The 19,025-nt window shown below is 42.0% G+C and overlaps 1 protein-coding gene across 2 annotated transcripts; it reads left to right on the top strand.

Moving 5' to 3' along the window:
* Positions 1-4,106: 4,106 nt before the first annotated feature.
* Positions 4,107-13,026, top strand: gtf3c6 (general transcription factor IIIC, polypeptide 6, alpha). Of its 2 annotated transcripts, XM_055653299.1 has the most exons (6): positions 4,111-4,247; positions 5,429-5,509; positions 5,967-6,030; positions 6,635-6,679; positions 8,480-8,590; positions 10,692-13,026. In XM_055653299.1, the coding sequence occupies exons 1-6, from the start codon at positions 4,176-4,178 to the stop codon at positions 11,024-11,026; spliced, it is 708 nt and encodes a 235-aa protein (XP_055509274.1). In that variant the 5' UTR covers positions 4,111-4,175; the 3' UTR covers positions 11,027-13,026. The 2 variants fall into 2 exon arrangements, with proteins under 2 accessions (XP_055509276.1, XP_055509274.1); XM_055653301.1 differs by lacking the exon at positions 8,480-8,590 and having other exon boundaries at positions 4,107-4,247.
* The last annotated feature ends 5,999 nt before the right edge of the window (positions 13,027-19,025 follow it).

Genomic DNA, 19,025 nt, shown 5'->3' on the forward strand with positions numbered 1-19,025 from the left:
GTTCATTTACATTCTTGTAATTCATTGTGGTTATCTACCAGTTTGCTGCCTTACCTTTGTCTGGCATCATGTCGATTCTCACCTACTGATCTTCTTGGAATCATGTATTGATACACTACAATGAAATTAGTAGGATTCCCTGCTTTATTGTGCTTGTTTAGACACTGGCAGATAAAGTCACCGCTGATCCACAGGATCCACAAGCTCCGATGACAGAAATGGTCAATTAGGTCAATACTGGGGCCTACCATAAACCTTAAATATTTAACACTGCTTTATACGTCCAAAACCAAGGTACAAATGTCACCTGTCCATTAGCCCCTAACTAACATTCTACTGCCAGTTTACAACAAAGATTCAAATATATTTTACACCAATGTTATAACATTGCTGCACAAGGGCATTGACCTTACCAATGCCGAATATACCCAACAATTTGAAAATATGTTGAAAGTAACTTTAAGTGAATCAGATAATTCAAATGTGGACATCTCCAAAATCATAATAAACAAATTCCATGACCACTTTATGGTACATTGCCAATATATCAGCTGAAATGTCTCCAGAGTCAGAAATATTTGCAATCCTCTGGTAAAAAAAATCCTTCTCATCCTCTTATTTTGAGAGTGTGACCACATTTCTGGACACCCCAGCCAGGGAAAATATCAACTTAGCATCAATCATGTCAAGTTTCTAATTTTCACATTTCAGTGAGCTCACCTGCATTCTTCTAAATTCTGCATGGTATAATCTCCACAGTTGTCAACCTGGTAAACCTTTATTACTGAAGATGGGCACAAAAAGCTGGAGTAACTCAGCGGGACAGGCAGCATCTCTGGAGAGAAGGAATGGGTGACGCTTCAGGTCGTGACCCTTCTTCAGATTGGTTTGGGATAAGGGAAACAAGACATATCAAGACAATGATGTGGAGAGATAAAGAACAATGAGTAAAAGATATGCCAAAAAGTAACGATGATAAAGGAAACAGGCCATTGTTAGCTATTTGTAGGGTGAAAACCAGAAGCTAGTGCGACTTGGGTGAGGGAGGGATAGAGATAGAGGGAATGCCTGGGCTACCTGAAGTGAGAGAATCAATATTCATACCACTGGGCTGCAAGCTGCCCAACCTAAATATGAGATGCTGTTCCTCCAGTTTGCATTTACCCTCACTAGTCACTGTCAATGGAGGAGACCTAGGACAGAAAGGTCTGTGTAGGAATGAGAAGGAAATTTAAAATCTTCGGCAACCGGGAGATCAGGTAAGTTCAGGCGGGCTGAGCAAAGGTATTCGGCGAAACGATCGCCCAGTCTACTTTTGGTTTCGCCGATGTATAAGTCCACATCTTGAACAACGGATACAGTAGATGAGGTTGGATTAAGTACAGGTGAACTTCTGCCTAACCCGAAAGGTCTGTTGGGGTCCCTGGACAGAGTTGAGGGAGGAGAGTTAGCGACAGGTGGTGCATCTTCTGCGGTTGCTGGGGATGGTACCAGGGGAGGGTGTGGTTTGGGTGGAAAGGGATAAGTTAACCGGGGACTTGCGGAGGGAACGGTCTCTGCAGAAGGCAGAAAGGGGTGGAGATGGGAAAATGTGGCTAGTGGTGGTGGAAATCTTGGAGCATTATGTGTTGTATGCAAAGGTAAGGACTAGGGGAACTCTGTCTCTGTTGCGACTATGGGGAGGCGGAGCAAGGGCGGTGCTCGGGGTACCGAGGAGACACGAGTGAGGGTCTCATTTATGATGCGAGAGGAGAACCCCCGTTCCCTAAAGAGTGAGGACAACTCAAATGTCCTGGTATGGAACACCTCATCTTGGGCGCAGATGCGGTGTAGACGGATGAATTGGGAGATGGGGATAGAGTCTTTGCAGGAAGCAGGGTGGGAAGAAGTGTAGTCGAGATAGTTGTGGGAGTCAGTGGGTTTGTTACTTTATTACATTATTAAACCTTTATTACTTATCTCTTTATCCCAATACTTCCTTCTTTAATGAGGTCAGACCTGTACACATGGTTCTTGCTATAGTCACACCATGGATCTATATAACTGCAGTAAAATATTTCCACTCTCTATTTAATCTCTTGAAATAAAGGCCAGAATACCGTTTACCTTCTTAAATACTTAGTACATCTGCATGCTAACTTACAGTGATTCGTGTACATGGACACTGAGGTTACTCTGAATAGCAAAACCTTTTAATCTTGCGACTTTTTTCCCACCAAAATGGATAATGTGTCATTTTTCCAGGTTACATTCCATCTGCTTTTCTGGTCTCTATTCCCTCAACGTATCAATATCTTCCTGGACCCGCTCAGCATCCACTTCAATTAAGTCAGCTAGTCTTGTGCTTTCAGCCAACGTGGATACATTAGCTTGTCCAGGTCAATCACATCTCCGACAAAGCTCAACCATGGATGTACGGAGGTTGCAAGGCAGTCGAGGTCACGACCCGTGATCCGTACTGTTGCCACGCAACGCCTTCTGGAGTACACGCGGTGAACGTCAAGTAAGCACTTACTATGGCTGCCAGTACAGCCGGACCGTCTTCTATCCCAGCATGCGGACTCCACGATGACTGGTTCCACACTCGCGGACCCCGGGCCGTCTGTCCCCGCGGCCGGGGGGGATGTCGAGGGGGGTGGTGTCGGTGTATTGACCATTTCGGCTGTTTTTAACAAGTAAGAAAGTACGCACTTCGTGTGTTTAACTGTGTATGCCGGAGGCTGCCACGTCCTCCAGAAGGATTGAGCTGCTCCCTGCGTCACGCCCTTTGACCCGATGACCTTAAGTGCAACCCCCTAAATCATACTTCATTTCAATTATCATGTTTGGGATAACTAGACCACAGCATGAACCCTGTAGCACCCCACTGGTTGTTGGCCTCAAACCCAGTTATTACCTTTTTATTCCTAGGATCTGTTTTCTATCTGTTAACGAATCCTTAATCCATGCCCTCCAAACTACATTATCTAATAGCTTCTTGTATGGTGCCTAAATTCAGTAATCTATTTTTGCTCCAGATTCCAGCATCTGCAGGCCCTAGTTCACCTTTATCCAGTCTGCTGCCAACCAAAGATCTTTGCTGCCAACTGCGACCTCAGAAAAAACAGACTTGTCCAACGGGTGTGACTTCCATTCATCCCATTGTGTTTTGTGCCCTGTTGCGACTTTCTTAATCATAAACTCCAGAATTGTCCTGACCACTGATATCGCCAACTGTCCCTCTCCTCTTGTAAATGGTCGCTTTACATTTGCCTCTTTCTATAGGATGATTTCACTAAAGGTCACTGGAGCGTAGATCCGCACCCACGTGACCAAAATTCTCAAGTGGAGGACACTCGAGGGTTCGGTACATGTTAGTGGATGGGAAAAAACGCATTTCCCCACCCGTTAAAAACATAGAAAACGGCGAGGTTGTGAGCTGCAATTTACTGTGCCAGTCGGGGTGACCGTGAGGCACAGCTACCTAGATTTACAGGAAAAAATAAAGATAGCAAGTAAGGTAAATTCAAGAGGGAACTGAAGGTGCCAATCCGGCGGAAATGAACAGCCGACATTTGCCGTGGATATTTAAAGGTCCAAAATATCAGGAATTATCTCGTTTGCTCGCTGAATTTATCAAAAGTAAGTTAATAATGCCTTACTTTTGATAAATTCAGCGAGCAAACGCGATAATTCCCGATATTTTGGACCTTTAAATATCCACGGAAAATGTCGGCTGTTCATTTCCGCCGCTTTAGTACCTTCAGTTCCCTCTTGAATTTACCTTACTTGCTATCTTTTTTTTCCCTGTAAATCTAGGTAGCTGTGCCTCATGGTCACCCCGACTGGCACAGTAAATTGCAGCTCACAACCTCGCCGTTTTCTATGTTTTTAACGGGTGAGAAAATGCGTTTTTTCCCATCCACTAACATGTACCGAACCCTCGAGTGTCCTCCACTTGAGAATTTTGGTCACGTGGGTGCGGATCTACGCTCCAGTGACCTTTAGTGAAATCACCCTATAGTATCTTTGCTGTCTAATTTGTGGACTCGTCCTGAATGATTCGATCGACGTTTGATTTGCATCCCTGGAGGAACGGGCACGAACACGACTGGAGGTGCAGATCGACGATCGATTAACGGCACTGGAGGAATAGCTCGGTATTTGATTGGTCGCGCTGGAGGAATAGAAGCAAGATGGCGGCGCAGGTCGCTGGGAAGGGGCTGTCGCTGTCGCCGCGGGGGGAGGACGGCGACTGGGAAGAGGAGGTGAGGCGAGACGTGCTGACGATTACATGCAGACTCTCAGCCCCGGGCTGGTTCCCCGTCACTGATGCCAATGGGAGACTTTGTGGGACAAGCGAGGTTTCGGGTCGGGATCATGGAGTCAGCCGATAAAATTGGTCTCAGATTTGGTTCAAACCTGTGGCGGAAGGACTAGAGCCGGCCCTAGATTTGTCCTGTTACACATCTTTCAGTCAATTGTTCGATGTAACTTTTCTAATCTCTCGTTTCCCTCTCCCCTCTTCTTCTTGCGTTTGGCGTGCACAGCCTAAAGTTGTAGGACAACTTGTTCTATTTGATTGTGCACGCCAGACTGATGGCATTCGTAGAAACAGGGAAGGTTTAATTGCAACACGCGAAGGTTGCAATCTCCAATCTATCCCCCCCCCCCCCGACTCTCGGGGGTCTCGACCTGAAACATCACCTATTCCTTTTCACCAGATATGCTGTCTGACCCGCTGAGGTACTCCAGCTTTTTGTGTCTATCGTCGGTGTCAACCAGCATCTGTAGTCCCTTCCCACACATTTTGCCTAGCAAAATACGTGTTGACTTGTGGATCAAGCGGTTCGGGCTTTGCAGCCAGCATATCTGACAGAGGGTGCCACGAGATGTATTGATTTGTTATTATCTCAATTATACTTATGGAATTTTCTGCTCTCTTTCCCCTTTTTTAACCCTTTGGGTCATGCATCTTCATCATAAGAAGAACCAGAGTACAATGTTTTTGGGTCAGTAGGTTATGGATTTAAATCTTACTCCACAGGCTTGAATGCCAAAATGAAGGGACACTATAGTGCAGGAACTAAAGGGGTGATGACTAGTTAGACATGTCCTGGTTGTTTGGAACAGAGAATAGTATAGCACAGGAAAATACTTCAGCCAACAATGTTTGTGCCAAACATGATGGCAAGTCAAACTAATCTCTGCTGCCTGCATGAGATCTGTATCCATCCATTTCCTGCATACCAATTTTCCAATCTCCTAAATGTCACTATTTTATCTACCTGCACTATCACACCTGGGTATTCAAGGCACCCACCACTCTCAGTGTAAAAAAATACTTTCCCCTCATCTCTTTTAAACTTTTCTCCTCAAAGGTAGCCCCTCTTTATTTGATATTGATGTCACCGTCGAGTGTCTAACTATTCCTTTCCAATCTCCACAGGAACAACTGGTGGTAGTGGAACTGTCAGGGATTATCGACCCAGATTTCCTTTTGAAGTGTAGGAATGAATGCAAAATTGTGGTAAGTGGGTGATAAAGTACTGCATGAGTTGTTTAGGCCTTCTCTGTTGCACTTAAACAAGAGGAACAGCACATTGTATTCTTCTTGGATAGCTTGCATCCCAACAGCATGAACATTTGAATTCTGCAATGTATAGCAATACCCCAGATGAGAGAGCAGGCGTATTTTGTCCCATGCTCCAAGGCTCCAGCTTGTGGAGTTTACTGGTCATGTCCGTAAGTGTTGTGGGGAAAAGAGATAGCATTGCTGTCATTAGTTCATTATGTCACTACTGTTGTATCAAGTAACACATGGAACACAAAGCTAACTAGATGGATTTTATTATTTTTGTTTCTAGCTGATTTGTAGTCCTGTGACTGTTAAGTAGATTCGGGTTTTATGAGGTCTGCTCAATTGGGTTTACTTAAACAATGTCTAATTCATCACAAGCATTTAACCTTTCCTTTTTTCTCCCCAGGGTATAGATACTGAGCAGCCTATCATGCAGGTGGACAGATGTGTTTTTGCTGGAGAGTATGAAGGCCAGTATTTTACTACTTTGTGTTTCTGGGGCAGAGTGTGTGGATGTCACTGCATTGTTTGGTGGTGTGGATGAATATGTCACATGGACCAGTTTCAGGTCCTAAATGCCAGCAAAATCCTGAGCATGATCAATAGCATTTTATGACCTTGAACACTGGGGCATCCTATCTGACGGACCAATGGGAATAGCTTCACAATAGAGTACAGCAATCAGGTGGGTTACTGAGAAAGACTAAATGCTGCCTTACTATCACATAAGAAAGAGTTGAAGGGTGTTTTAGCTGACATCCAGCATCTGGAGAGTATCCAAAGTGGAGCAGTTCAGCTGTGAGGATTGCCATGCATGAGTTGTTTAATAAAGAATGGAAAAACCTCAAACAATTGCTTCAATTTCCTATTTATGCCTCTTTTGGGTGTAACACATCATCAGGATTTCTGCTTAACTTGTTTATTGTATGAAACAACAGATTGTTGAAGGGAGATGAAATCGTGGTAACTGCCAGGGAAAGTATGCACCAAAAAGCAAACTAAGGTTTTAATGTGTGTGTATACCCGTGTCAATTGCTGAATTGCTACTAATTTGCACTGCCTATTTTGTTACAGATGTCCTGGGAACATGTGTGATATTTGAAGAGACTTCTGAGCCAGGTGAGTGTGACTTGTTTTAAAAACATGTTTTCCAGAGATGCTGCCTGACCCACTGAGTTACTCCAGCACTGTCATTTTTTGTATACCAGCATCTGCAGTTTCTGGGACATCATCAGGATTAAAAAAAAAAAATTTCTGCATAGGATTTGTCATTGCCAGCAAGGACACCATTGATCATTTTTTCCTACAGGCCTTTGAGAAGCCCCTTGGGTCTTTTGTTGAGGGGATGGACAGAAAGCTTTATAAAAGAGCCAAAAGGCAAAATAACCATCAGGATGAAAAAAACGGTTTGATTTATTAAAGTCTATACTTCTAATGTATTTGTATATTTCAATTGGACAAATAGACCTAATGTTATTTATCCACTTTGTATGGCGAAATATTCCAAATGCCACTCGCTCTTGAAATCTTTGGTTGTATAATGTACTACTTGTGGTGACCAATTAATGCAGAGCAAGTTACTAAGCCAGAATAGGAGCGGCTGTTGGGGGTTCAGTTTATTTTAGTTTAGAGATACAGCATGGAAACAGGCCCTTCAGCCCACCTAGTCCGCACTGCACACAGATCCCCACACATTAACACTAACAGACACACACTTTTACATTTATACCAAGCGAATTAACCCACAAACCTGTACGTCTTTGGAGTGTGGGAGGAGACCTAAGATCTCAGAGAAAACCCATGCAGGTCACAGGGAGAATGTACAAAATCTGTACAGACAAGCACCTGTAGTCGGGATCGACCCCCGGTCTCTGATGCTGTACCGCTGCACCACTGTCCTGCCCTTGCATTGGTGGAGTATCCTTAATTATTGATTGAAGAATAAATAAGAAGCGATGAAAAGGAATTTCATTTTATTAACTTATCTGGAGGAAAAAAGTGCTCCATCAACAACATAGTGCTCACTCAGGGCTGTGCTACAGTTTCTTTTGAAATTATATTCTCAGATGTCTACATTGTACCTTGAACCCATTGTCTTTTGACTCATTGTGTTTGGTAAATAACCGGATTTAGACAACAGAGTATGTATAGCAAGGTAGAAACAAAAAGCTGGAGTAACTTAGCAAGACAGCAGCATCTCTGGAGAGAAGGAATGGGTGATGTTTTGTGTTGAGACCTTTCAGACTGGTTGGGGATATGGGAAATGACATATAGACGGTGATGTGGAGAGATAAAGAACAATGAATGAAAGATATGCAAAAAAGTAACGATGATAAAGGAAACGGGCCATTGCAAACTGATTGTTGGGTGAAAACGAGAAGCTAGTGTGACTTGGGTGGGGGGGAGAGAGAGAGAGGGAGGGAGGGAATGCCAGGGCTACTTGAAGTGAGATAAATAAATTATACCACTGGGCTGTAAGCTGCCCAAGCAAAATATGAGATGCTGTACCTCCAATTTGCGTTTATTCTCACTCTGACAATGGAGAAGACCGAGGTATGTGTGGTAATGGGAAGGAGAATTAAAGTGTATAGTAAGGTATTTCATTACACTACCAAATAAGGCACACACACTCATATATCCACATTTGCACTCGCAAACACAGAATACACAGTAAAGTGCGCCCCCGGGTGGTGACCTGTTAGCGATCAGCTGGCACCCTTCATGACATGATCCAAGGCCGGTTCAAAGATGCGACCGATCTTTTCACATTTCTGGTGATATTGCAGTGTGTTAACTTACATTGAGTTAACCAGTAATTTGCCTGTTCCTTCATTCAGTTGGGGACTGGAAAATTGAGGCTCTGGCAGGAAGTCTCAATATCACAGTAAAGTGTAATGTTCCATAATTGTTGCGTTGCAGATTCAGAGATAGAGGATAAACTGTTGCTCCAGTACAAATATCACACAGTAAAAAAGTTGCTGATGAAGCGAACCTTCTTGAGTGAGAAGAAGGAAGGAGAGGAGAACACAGGTTAGAATTTATTTTTTCCTGATGCCTTTCCTTGAAAGGCAACTGTTTAAATAGTTATGCAAACTAATTGGCTCTCTGATCAGCCATCACTGTTTGTCCTCTCCTGTGTTAGCCAGTGCAATATGAGTCGGCTCTCTGCTTGAACCGCACGTTTACTTCCTGCTGACCCGTTCTTTATCCTTCCCAAATACTGTGTGCATTCCAACAGTGGCTGTTCAATCTGGTTCATTTTTGTACAATCTCGGGGATATGGATCATCTGCAGGCAGATGAGATTAGTTTAGGTTCAGTCTGATGAAGGGTTTCGGCCCGAAACGTTGCCTATTTCCTTCGCTCCATAGATGGTGCTGCACCCGCTGAGTTTCTCCAGCTTTTTTGTGTAACCTGAGATTAGTTTATCTTGGCTTCATGTCTGGCACAGCAATTGTGGGCTGAATAGTCTGATTCTGTACTCCATTACCTTGCCCAGCCAGAGCCAAGTGTCCTGGGCTGAAATCAAAGTGATGCAGGGTAGAGGTAACTCTGCTCTATCGCAGCTTTCCATAATATGAATTGGATATAATGCAAGTTATGAATTAGGGAACATTATTTGCATTACACAGGCTAACTTAGTTAGAATATGATTTTGATTTGGACCTAAAGAACCACTTAAAAGATCCTTTGGAAATTGGCACGCAGAAGAAAAGTTGTCTTGGATATAGATGCTACAGTATACAGGGGAAATAAATATTTCCATGTAACCTATCCGCAGTAATCGTCTCCATTGTCTCAGAGAACATAGTACAGCACAGGAACAGGCCCTGTTGCTCACAATGTCCATATGGAATTTGATACCAAGTTAAATTAATCTCTGCCTGCACACGATCCATGTCCCTCAATTTCCTTCATATCTATGTGCCAATCCAAAAAATCTCTAAATGCCACTATCGTATCTGCCTCCAGCACCGTCCCTGGCAACCTACTACATTGTGACTGTCTATCTTATCTATGACTCTTATAAATTTTTCATCTGCAAACTTACTAACCGACCCGTCTATGTTTATGACCAAGTCATTTTTATGTATCACAAACAGCAGAAGTCCCAGACATGAGGCCCTTGGTTCTCTCTATTTCCTTACCCTTTCATATTCAGCAGCCCTCTAAGAATACTTTATCCTTTAATTATAATAATATAATAATAAATTTTATTTATGGGCGCCTTTCAAGAGTCTCAAGGACACCTTACAAAAATTTAGCAAGTAGAGGAAAAACATGTAAGGGGAATTATGTCTCGAATTATACCTTGAAACGATTTGTACAATATTGGCAGCCATAGCTGTAGCATTTGCCATTTATTATGATCTCAAGTAGTTTAGTACATGGGTTTGGCAATTAATCCTCCTGTCAGGTACCTTTTTCTCTGATAAATTTATAAATCTACTCTACTTTATAAATTACAGTAGCTTGGGGATTGAAGTTAAAGTATAGGAGGTAAATCCAAAATAGTACTTTTAAATCGATCTTGGACACTTTTGAAAAATAGTTTGGCAAAGTTTTATTATTGCATATGATCCCCCTGGAGGTAGTGGAGATTCATATTCTGGAAATATTTAAGGTAAATCAAACAATGCCCTGGACAAGAAATGTTTGAATGTGTATTAACGTGATCTAAATTGATGTGTTCATTCATTTATTGATTGACAAGTATCTGATATGAATAAAGCAACTACAACAGTGAATGGGAATCTTCTCTTAGTGATATTCTGAGACTGTTTTAGAAACAAAATGCTCATGTCGACATTGGTTAATGGCTGAATATTGTTCAGAACACCCTTTTGTTATTTCCCCTGAAAATGCTAGTGAGGTCGAACATCTCATCTGAAAAATTGGCAGTGCACCATTCCCTTGAGTTACTCTGTCCAGTTAGTCTAGACTTTGCGCTCATAGCTTTGGAATGGGACTTAAAACTTCTTACCAGATGCAGGAGTGTCACACATTGTCTGTGGTTGGAAATGGATCGTTTGGTTCTGGCAGCTGTTAGTTTTGCCCCATTTGTTTCCGTCTTTTGAAGCATATATTTTGTAACAACTTGTTATGGTGATTTTATTTTTGTTTTCATCCAGGGAGGATAGAGTACTTGAAGATCAAGGAGAATGATTTCACACGTAGAGGCGGTTTGATCTGCAGCTTTGTTCCAAACCGCAGCAGCTTGGTGGACGCTGGGGACAGGGTGATATCTGAAGAGGGTCTTGATTTGATGACGATGCAGGATCAAGAGCCTAACGTTAGCTCGGGCTCGGAGCCCGAGGTTAGTGACCTGGAGAATGGAGGCACAAGTCAAGAACTGAATCGCCTCATGGATGAAAATCCCAGTGGAGGGAATGTGTCTACATCTGATGCTGAGGATGGTGTAATGGAACTTATAAATCAGAGTTCGGAGGAACCTGACGTAAAGTGAACGCCTGCTTCACTTCAATGTTGGCTGCAATTCTACCGAGAGTACTGTTGACAACCATTCCTTTCTGTCTCCTTATGCCTGCCCTATTGATGGCAAAGGCTTTGAAAATCAGGTGGATAAACCGCCACAGTTTCTGGATTTTGGTTGCCTTTGTCCAGTTCACAGATGCCCATACATTATACACATGAGCAGGAGTGTGATGACTGAGATAGAGATGGCACAAGAGACTTAAATACTTTTTTATTTAATGTATTTTATAATCAGGGTGAGAGTACTTTGAACAGTGCTGGTGAATGGCTCTATCTGTGTTTTGGGAATACTTTTAAATTGTCTTTGTCTTTGAAATTTGACAAAGCTTTTTTTATATGAACCATTCAACCCTGGAGGTGCATGGACATTTTCTCCCTTCAAATTCCTCTCAAACTCGTGTTGGGTTTAACGTCTTCTCAGAGAACAGTTTGGTGTGATTAAATCATCCAGCTGTTCCCTGCCCTGTTTTAATGTACATCAGAGGCCTCTGCTGCTCCTATCAACTGCCATTATCTAGGATTGCCCAAAATACCCCAGTCTTTTTCCCCCCTCGTGTCCCAACATCCTTTATCTGTGTTCATTAAGGAAGCACGGCTATGTGAAGGCTAGAAACAAGGAACCGCGGATGCTGGTTTACCAATGAAAGACATGAAATGCTGGAATAATGTAGTGGGTCAGGCAGCATGCCTGGAGAATGTGGAAAACTAGCGGTGCTAGTTCTATTTCAATACGTTGGAACTATAGACATCTGCGGAAAATGTTGAAGAATCTTTATACATTTTGTGGGTAGCAGTTTTATCCAGTCCAGCATTTCACTCTGGTACCTGCCGAATTTTGGAGCCTGCTGTGCTTCGGTGATCTCCTGGTACAGCTCCTGCCCTATGGTTGGATTCTGCCTCCAGCAGCAAACACATTGGCAGCTTGAGAACTGATAATGTAATAGAAGTAGCTGTGAGGCAGCATTGAATGTTGAAAGGATGATTGATTGTTGGAGATTGTTGGAGAGCAGAAATGAATGCAATGCCTTGTTAACAGTTTAAATTCTGGCAGTCCCTGTGATGCTGGAACACCTTTCTGATGCGCTTGAATATACATACAGAAAAAACTCTCGATACTGGTATCCAATTGTTCAGAAAGTGTGTAGGAAGGAACTGCAGATGCTGGTTGACACTGAAGATAGACACAAAATGCTGGAGTAACTCAGCGGGACCGGCAGCATCTCTGGATAGAAGGAATGGATGAAATTTCAGGTCGAGACCTTTCTTCAGATTGAGAGGGAGGAGGGAGACCCAGATATGGAAGGGTAAGGTGTGAAAATGAGATATTAAAGGGGAGAAAGTTCAAGGAAAATTAGAATAGGTCATTGTTAGTTAAGGGAAGGTGACAACAAGGCACATAAAGATAAAATGTAATCGGGAGGACAATCAGACTGGTGGGTGAAGAAGGATGGGGAGGGATTGAGAGAGAGAGAGAGATAGAGAGAGAGGATAGCAAGGGTTACATGAAGTTAGAGGAATCAATATTCATACCACTGGGTTGTAAGCTGCCCAAGTGAAATATGAGGTGCTGCTCCTCATGAGATGGTCCAGTGTCTGACCTGCTCATAAGTCCTGCATGTGATTCAGGAGTTCAGAGTGTAAGCCAATTGTTCAACCAGAGCCGATGACCCAGAGTACTGCTGGGGTTGGAATCTGGGAAGAGGGGCTGGGTGTATTACTGGAGCCTGTTGGGATTCAGAACACTAGTTGACAGGAATGTTTGCAGCCAGAGCCAGGGTCCTGAGTACATGTATATTTACTGTTTCCCATGACGTTATTTGGTTTGCTGTATAATATTATACTGCTGTGTAACATGTTTTTCAAAGAAGTAAAATGAAAGTTAATTTTTTGTTACTCACATCCTATGTTTTTGATAATCTAAGATCATTCCGAGCTGGTATCAAAGAATAAAAAATCAAGCTTGCTTTTGTGCAACATGTTCAATATTTGCTTTACTGGGCAACCAAACCTGTAGCTTCCTCCATCTAGAAGAACAGACAATTGGCAGGAGTGCCATCTTCTCCACCCTCCTCCCTCTATGCTGGGTCAAAATTCCTGAACAGCCTAACAGCCTCTTTATGCATACTTCTGTGGCTCAACACTGTCTTAAGCCAATTAAGATGTATTGGCATTATTAGACTACCCACACCTTAAAAGCAATAGAGATGCCACCAATGTTATTCAATAAAATTCTGAATTCACTTGGCAGGATAAGCAACTCAAAGTTAGTGTCATTTTCCAAGCCAACGTCTCCAATATAGATGCTCTACACACAGTGGCTCCAATAGGCAAGCCTAATCAGTTGCACGACTGAGACCAAACCATTGAAATAGGCGGTCTACTTTGAACTCCCAACATGGCAAGAGTTCTCCAAGTGGGCAGAAGAAGGATGTTCTCAAAGCCCCCTTGAAAAAGTGTAACTGACATCATATGGGGAATCATTGGCACTTGACTGCTCAAAATGGATGGCATGGCACTATATTTCTTTCCTTTGTTAAGGAATACAAAATTGCTTGCTGGCCTTCATCTAGCAGAATATTGAGTATAGAAGTTATGTTACAGTGCTAAAGACATTGGTGAGGCTGCACTTGGAGTATCATGCTTAGTTTTGGTCACCCTGTTACAGGAAAGATACCATTGAACTGGAAAGATTGGTGAGGTTCCTGAACTATAAGGAGAGGTTGAGTAGACTAGGACTTTATTCCTTGGAAGTCAAGAGATTGAGGAACAATTTTATAAAGGTGTAAAATGTTTTTTTTAAATGGACCAAAATGTAGGGGAATCAAGAATTCGGCATAGGTTTAAGATGAGAGGAGAAAAGCGTGGCAATGTTTTCACACAGAATTTTTTACAGTTTTGTGTGAATTGTTTCAATTATTTTGAAAGATACCTCAAAACTACAGTGACTGCAATAACTGCACATAAAAAAGAGCAAAACCAAAATACTAAAGAATAATGTTACATTTATTCAATGAGAAAATCAATAGTAAATCAGATGATAATTGAATAAATTGGATATTCTCATAAGAAAATATATATTGAAAGAAGACCAATCATATATATTAAAGGGTTTAAAGACACCATATGATTTTAATTAAGACCAACAGATACATTACAAAATAAAAGACCACTAAATGACTGCCAGGCTGATTCTCTATCACAAATCTACCTTTCTTCCTGATCCCCATATCTTAGATACTTATAACACTAAGGGCCATTTGGCCCATTATAATCATGTTGGATGAAAGAATCATTCTTGTTCTTAGTCAATAGCCTGGTAGGTTACAACACACCAAGTCCTCAGCCAAAAAACATTTTAAATGTGGCATAAGTTTCTGTTCCACTGACGCTTTCCTACCCATCATCCAACACAACCAAATGTTGTATTATCTATAGAATAATCATGGCTTCAACACTTAAATCTAAATCACTTAAAGAATTTAAAAAAAAATCATAGAAAGCAAATGATGGGCACCAATCCCTATGGCATGCCATTGCATGCAGTCTTTATTCACTAAAACACAATAAATTAACTTTTTAACCAAGCTTACCACTTTCCCCATGATCTCAAAGATTTGTTTTTCCTGAGCAACATCATATGAAACAAAATTCAAATCATACTATACGTGAGCACAATCAATCCATACTCATGTACAACAGGTAACGCAAAGAGAAAAATACCAGTGTACAGAATATAGTGTTATAGCATTACAGTTTGTGAGAAATGTTCTCAATGACCAAATACTAACAGCCTTCCGGGGGAAAAAAAGAATGCATTCACAAATCTCTTTTTTAAACAGGTGATAGTAGGGATGATAGGCTTAAAACATCCCCAACCATTCACAGCTTTACCATCCAACTTTATCAACAAAACAGATAGAGTAACAAAGTTGCTTCTTTTGAATGGACAATTGGTAATTTCACACACGGAAAATTACAGATAGGACTGGATTACGGCAGGATGTTCTTGTATAAGATGCTTTTCTAGAAATGCGAGAATCTTTTTCCATGAATGCTCCTGAGCATCTGCATGAGGTTTAGTTGTTCCTCCCCACAATACTCTAACTGTAAGGAAAAAATGGCATTACAAAAAAAGTTAAATATTAGATTGAGGTAGGTATGGTTTCCAAGTCAATGTTACTGCTGGAGTCCAACTCTTGTAAATTTTAGAAAAATAACCCATTGTTCTTGAGCAAAACAGCTTCCTGAAATGTGGTCAATTTCTGTTCATTCTATCTGCAAAGCAGTGGCTTTCACAAAGCTCCTAAGAAAGCAACCATTCTGCGTGCACTCCATTCGAATCTACATAATTCTATCCATATTTCTCTACCTTTGAGTTATGATGGTTGGTGAAGAATTATACAATAATTGATAATTCCAAGAATAGATCTTCAGTATGTCATTAATCAATTCAACCAACCAACCAACCAACCCAATTTTCAAGTATTTCCTAAATGTACCCTGAAGCAACTGGGCATAGCTCATTTGGTTGTAAAGAGATGTGGGGGGTGCTTTCCGAACTGCCAAATTACAAGAAGGAGCTGCTCTAACTTCAAGTTGCTGAACATAATATCAAGTTCAAGTTCAAATTTATTTGTCACATTTATTTGTCACGTGCAGTGAAATGTAATTTACCATGCAGCGTTACAAAGGACACAATACACAACATAATTCAACACAGACATCCACCACAGCATTCTTCACTGTGGTGGAAGGCAATATAGTTCAGACAGTCGTCCTCCTCCTCCTCCCTTGTTCACCCGTGGTCAGGGCTCTGATTCTCCGTAGTCGCCGCTACGGACGGCCCGATGTTCAAGCCCTCTGGTCGGGCTGGTCGGAACGCTGACATCGGGACAGGTCGAGCACACCCTGCTCCCAATCAGCCACCTCCTTACCGGAGACTGTGGCTTCCAGATGTTGTAGGCCGGGGATCGGCCACCCCTCGATGGTAAATTCCACTCCACACCTGCCACCAGAAGCTCCACAGACCGAGGCTCCAAGATGTTGTACGCCACAGGCCAGCGTTGAGAGCGCTTCTACGGCGACCCCAGGCAAGGGGGTCTGCGAAGTTAAAGTCCCCACTGCGCCGCAGCTAAAGCTCTGGGACTGCGCTGTTAAAGTCCTGTTGCCTCGCCACTGAAGCTCTGGGCCCGACTCCGGGAAAGGCCACACCAAACCAGCTGTAAGTGAGGAGGAGACGAAGAAGCAACAAGGAAGAATAGGGAGGTTTGAAGTATTGTTTTAATCCATGGGAGGCATCCAAAAATCTATGCAAATAATGTTGGCAAGTCTGTATGCAGAATTAAACAAATCACTCAATTTCTAACCCACTTTCCTTCCTTGCCTTTCCTCATCGCCTTCACACATAAACTTCACAGACACGGGTAAACTGGTAAGTATTAAATTGAAAGAACATTTGTTAAGGAAGAGGCTTGCATGCATCATAAAATCAACCCTTGGCATCTCTATCCCGCACATTACTAATCCTTCTCCATCTCCATTTCCTATTTAAGAGATAGTAATACTTAGAATAGTCTTGCTCTAGGAATGCACTGCATTATGAATGATCCACTACAGTGAGATCCAAAAGGAGAGGCAGTGTGCCCCTGTCTCACTAAACAGGTTGAATTTAAGCTTCAACCCCAAAGAATAAGTATGCCATCTGAACCAATAGTGAGAATAAATTATATTCTCCAAGACAATGCCACTTTGATGGATCATTATATTCCTCTTGCTATGGCAGGAATTTAGGGATCCCCGGCCTAAATCTCTTCACATCAATGTTCACATCCTTGCATCCCTGTTGTTCTTCTCATCCTTGTATCCCTGTAGTTAGCACATATTCCCCAGCCAAGAATGGGCCAATATGGACACCCTTTCTGAGGCCCTGTTTTGTTCTGGCCTTCTCTATCTTTCAGTTTGAAGAAGGGCTCCGACCCGAAATGTCACCTATTCCTTTTCACCAGAGATGCTGCCTGACCTGCTGTGTTACTCCAGCATTTTGTGATAATCATTGTTATAAACCAGCATCTGCAGTTCCTTCCTACACTAAATTTCTTGCTAGGCTTGCACCATGAACTGAAACATTTTGGCCATTAATCAAAAATCTGAATACAGGATCTTGCTATACAAGAACTGCTTGATACATTTTCCTAAATAACAGTAAACATCCTTCAATGTATTTCACAGAATTCAAGCCACCTTGGTATACATGAATACATACTAAACTACTTAACATCATATTTTTCATGTTATGAAATCAGGTAGGGACAAAAAAGAAAATGAGATAAAGGTTTGCGAATAATTGCAGTAAATTCCACGAGGAACACGAGGTGAAAGGAAATAAAGACAAAGGATGGAATATTATCACTCTGCAGCACTGCATTCCATTACCTGGTGGAAAGAATAGTGTTCCAACGACACGGCCCTCTTTGAACTCTAACCTGGTGGTGCCTGGGGCCATATAAAAGTGTTCTAATACAACTGATGCCAGAACTGCATCCTTGTCAAAATTACTGGAAATCCAACCATCATAAACTGAAACAGTAACTGTAAGTGGAGTGGTTGCATCTTTCTTCTTTAACCTAAAAGGTAAATTGGTAAAATTAAGACATAAAACCTATACCCAAACGGGGAGAGGGGGGAGCGAGGCAGATGATACTAAAGTGGGTGGTATCACTGATAACAAAGATGATTATTAAAAATTACATCAGGATTTTGATCAATTAGGCAAGTGGGCTGAGGAATGGATAATGGAGTTTAATGCAGATAAGTGCATGGTGTTGCATTTTGGAAGTTAATCCAGGTCAGGACCTTCACAGTTAAATTCAGGGCCCTGGGGAGCATTGCGGATCCGAGGGATCTCGGAGTGCAAGTACATAGTTGCTTGAAAGTGGTCTCACAGACAGTGAGGATGGTCAAGAAGGCTTTTGGCGCATGGGGCATTAGTCAGTTTATCAAGTACAGATGTTGAGATGTTATATTACAGTTGTACACCCTGCATTAGGAAGGATGTTTTTAAGATGGAAAGAATGCAGAGAAGATTTACGAGGGTGTCGCCAGGGCCTGTAGGCCTGAGCTATAGGGAGGGGTTGGACGGGCTTGGACTAATGTAGATTGGGCACAATCATCCCGGGATGGGCAAGTTGGGCCAAAGGGGCTGGTTCCGTCCTGTATGATTCTATGCCATTAAAAATGATGCTGTAAATGCTTTCCCCATCACAATGTCTCAATTTCAAGAGTGGATTCAAAAAATGAAGTAACAGCCTACAAAACTACAAAACATTTAAAAAATAATATAGAAAAATAATTATATTTAACATGTCCATTATTTTTTCTTTAAAAAATGTACCTCATTTCTTGACTGGTTCATCCACAAGCCCCCTTGTTGGCTCAGCTTTGATTATCGGTGCCACACCGAGACTATTATTCATTGCTATACCTAAATTTAAAGAACAAATATCCATGGGAATATCCATATAATAGTAATAGTTCCTTTAAACATGCACAATGTAGATTTTTAAAATCATTTATTAAAACAAATTTAACATTAAAACCATAGACCATTAGACCATAGAGTCTAAATTAATAGCATAATTACAAACAATAAGCTAGTCTTACATTTATGTTGCACCTTTTACTGCTTGACAGCTGCCATCCACCATTCTCAAATGCTTTGAAGCGGGAGTGAAGGATGGGCGGCATGGTGGCGCAGCGGTAGAGTTTCTGCATTAGAGCCCAGAGACCCGGGTTCAATCCTGACTTCACTTCTGTCTGTACGGAGTTTGTACTTTCTCCCCATGACCGCGTGGATTTTCCCCGGGTGCTCCGGTTTCCTCTCACATTCCAAAGACATACACGTTTGTAGGTTGTTAGGCTTTCGTAAAGATTGTAAATTGTCTCTAGTATGTAGGATAGTGCTGGTGTACGGG

Source organism: Leucoraja erinacea, chromosome 22, assembly GCF_028641065.1.
Source record: "Leucoraja erinacea ecotype New England chromosome 22, Leri_hhj_1, whole genome shotgun sequence".
NCBI lineage: Eukaryota > Metazoa > Chordata > Chondrichthyes > Rajiformes > Rajidae > Leucoraja > Leucoraja erinaceus.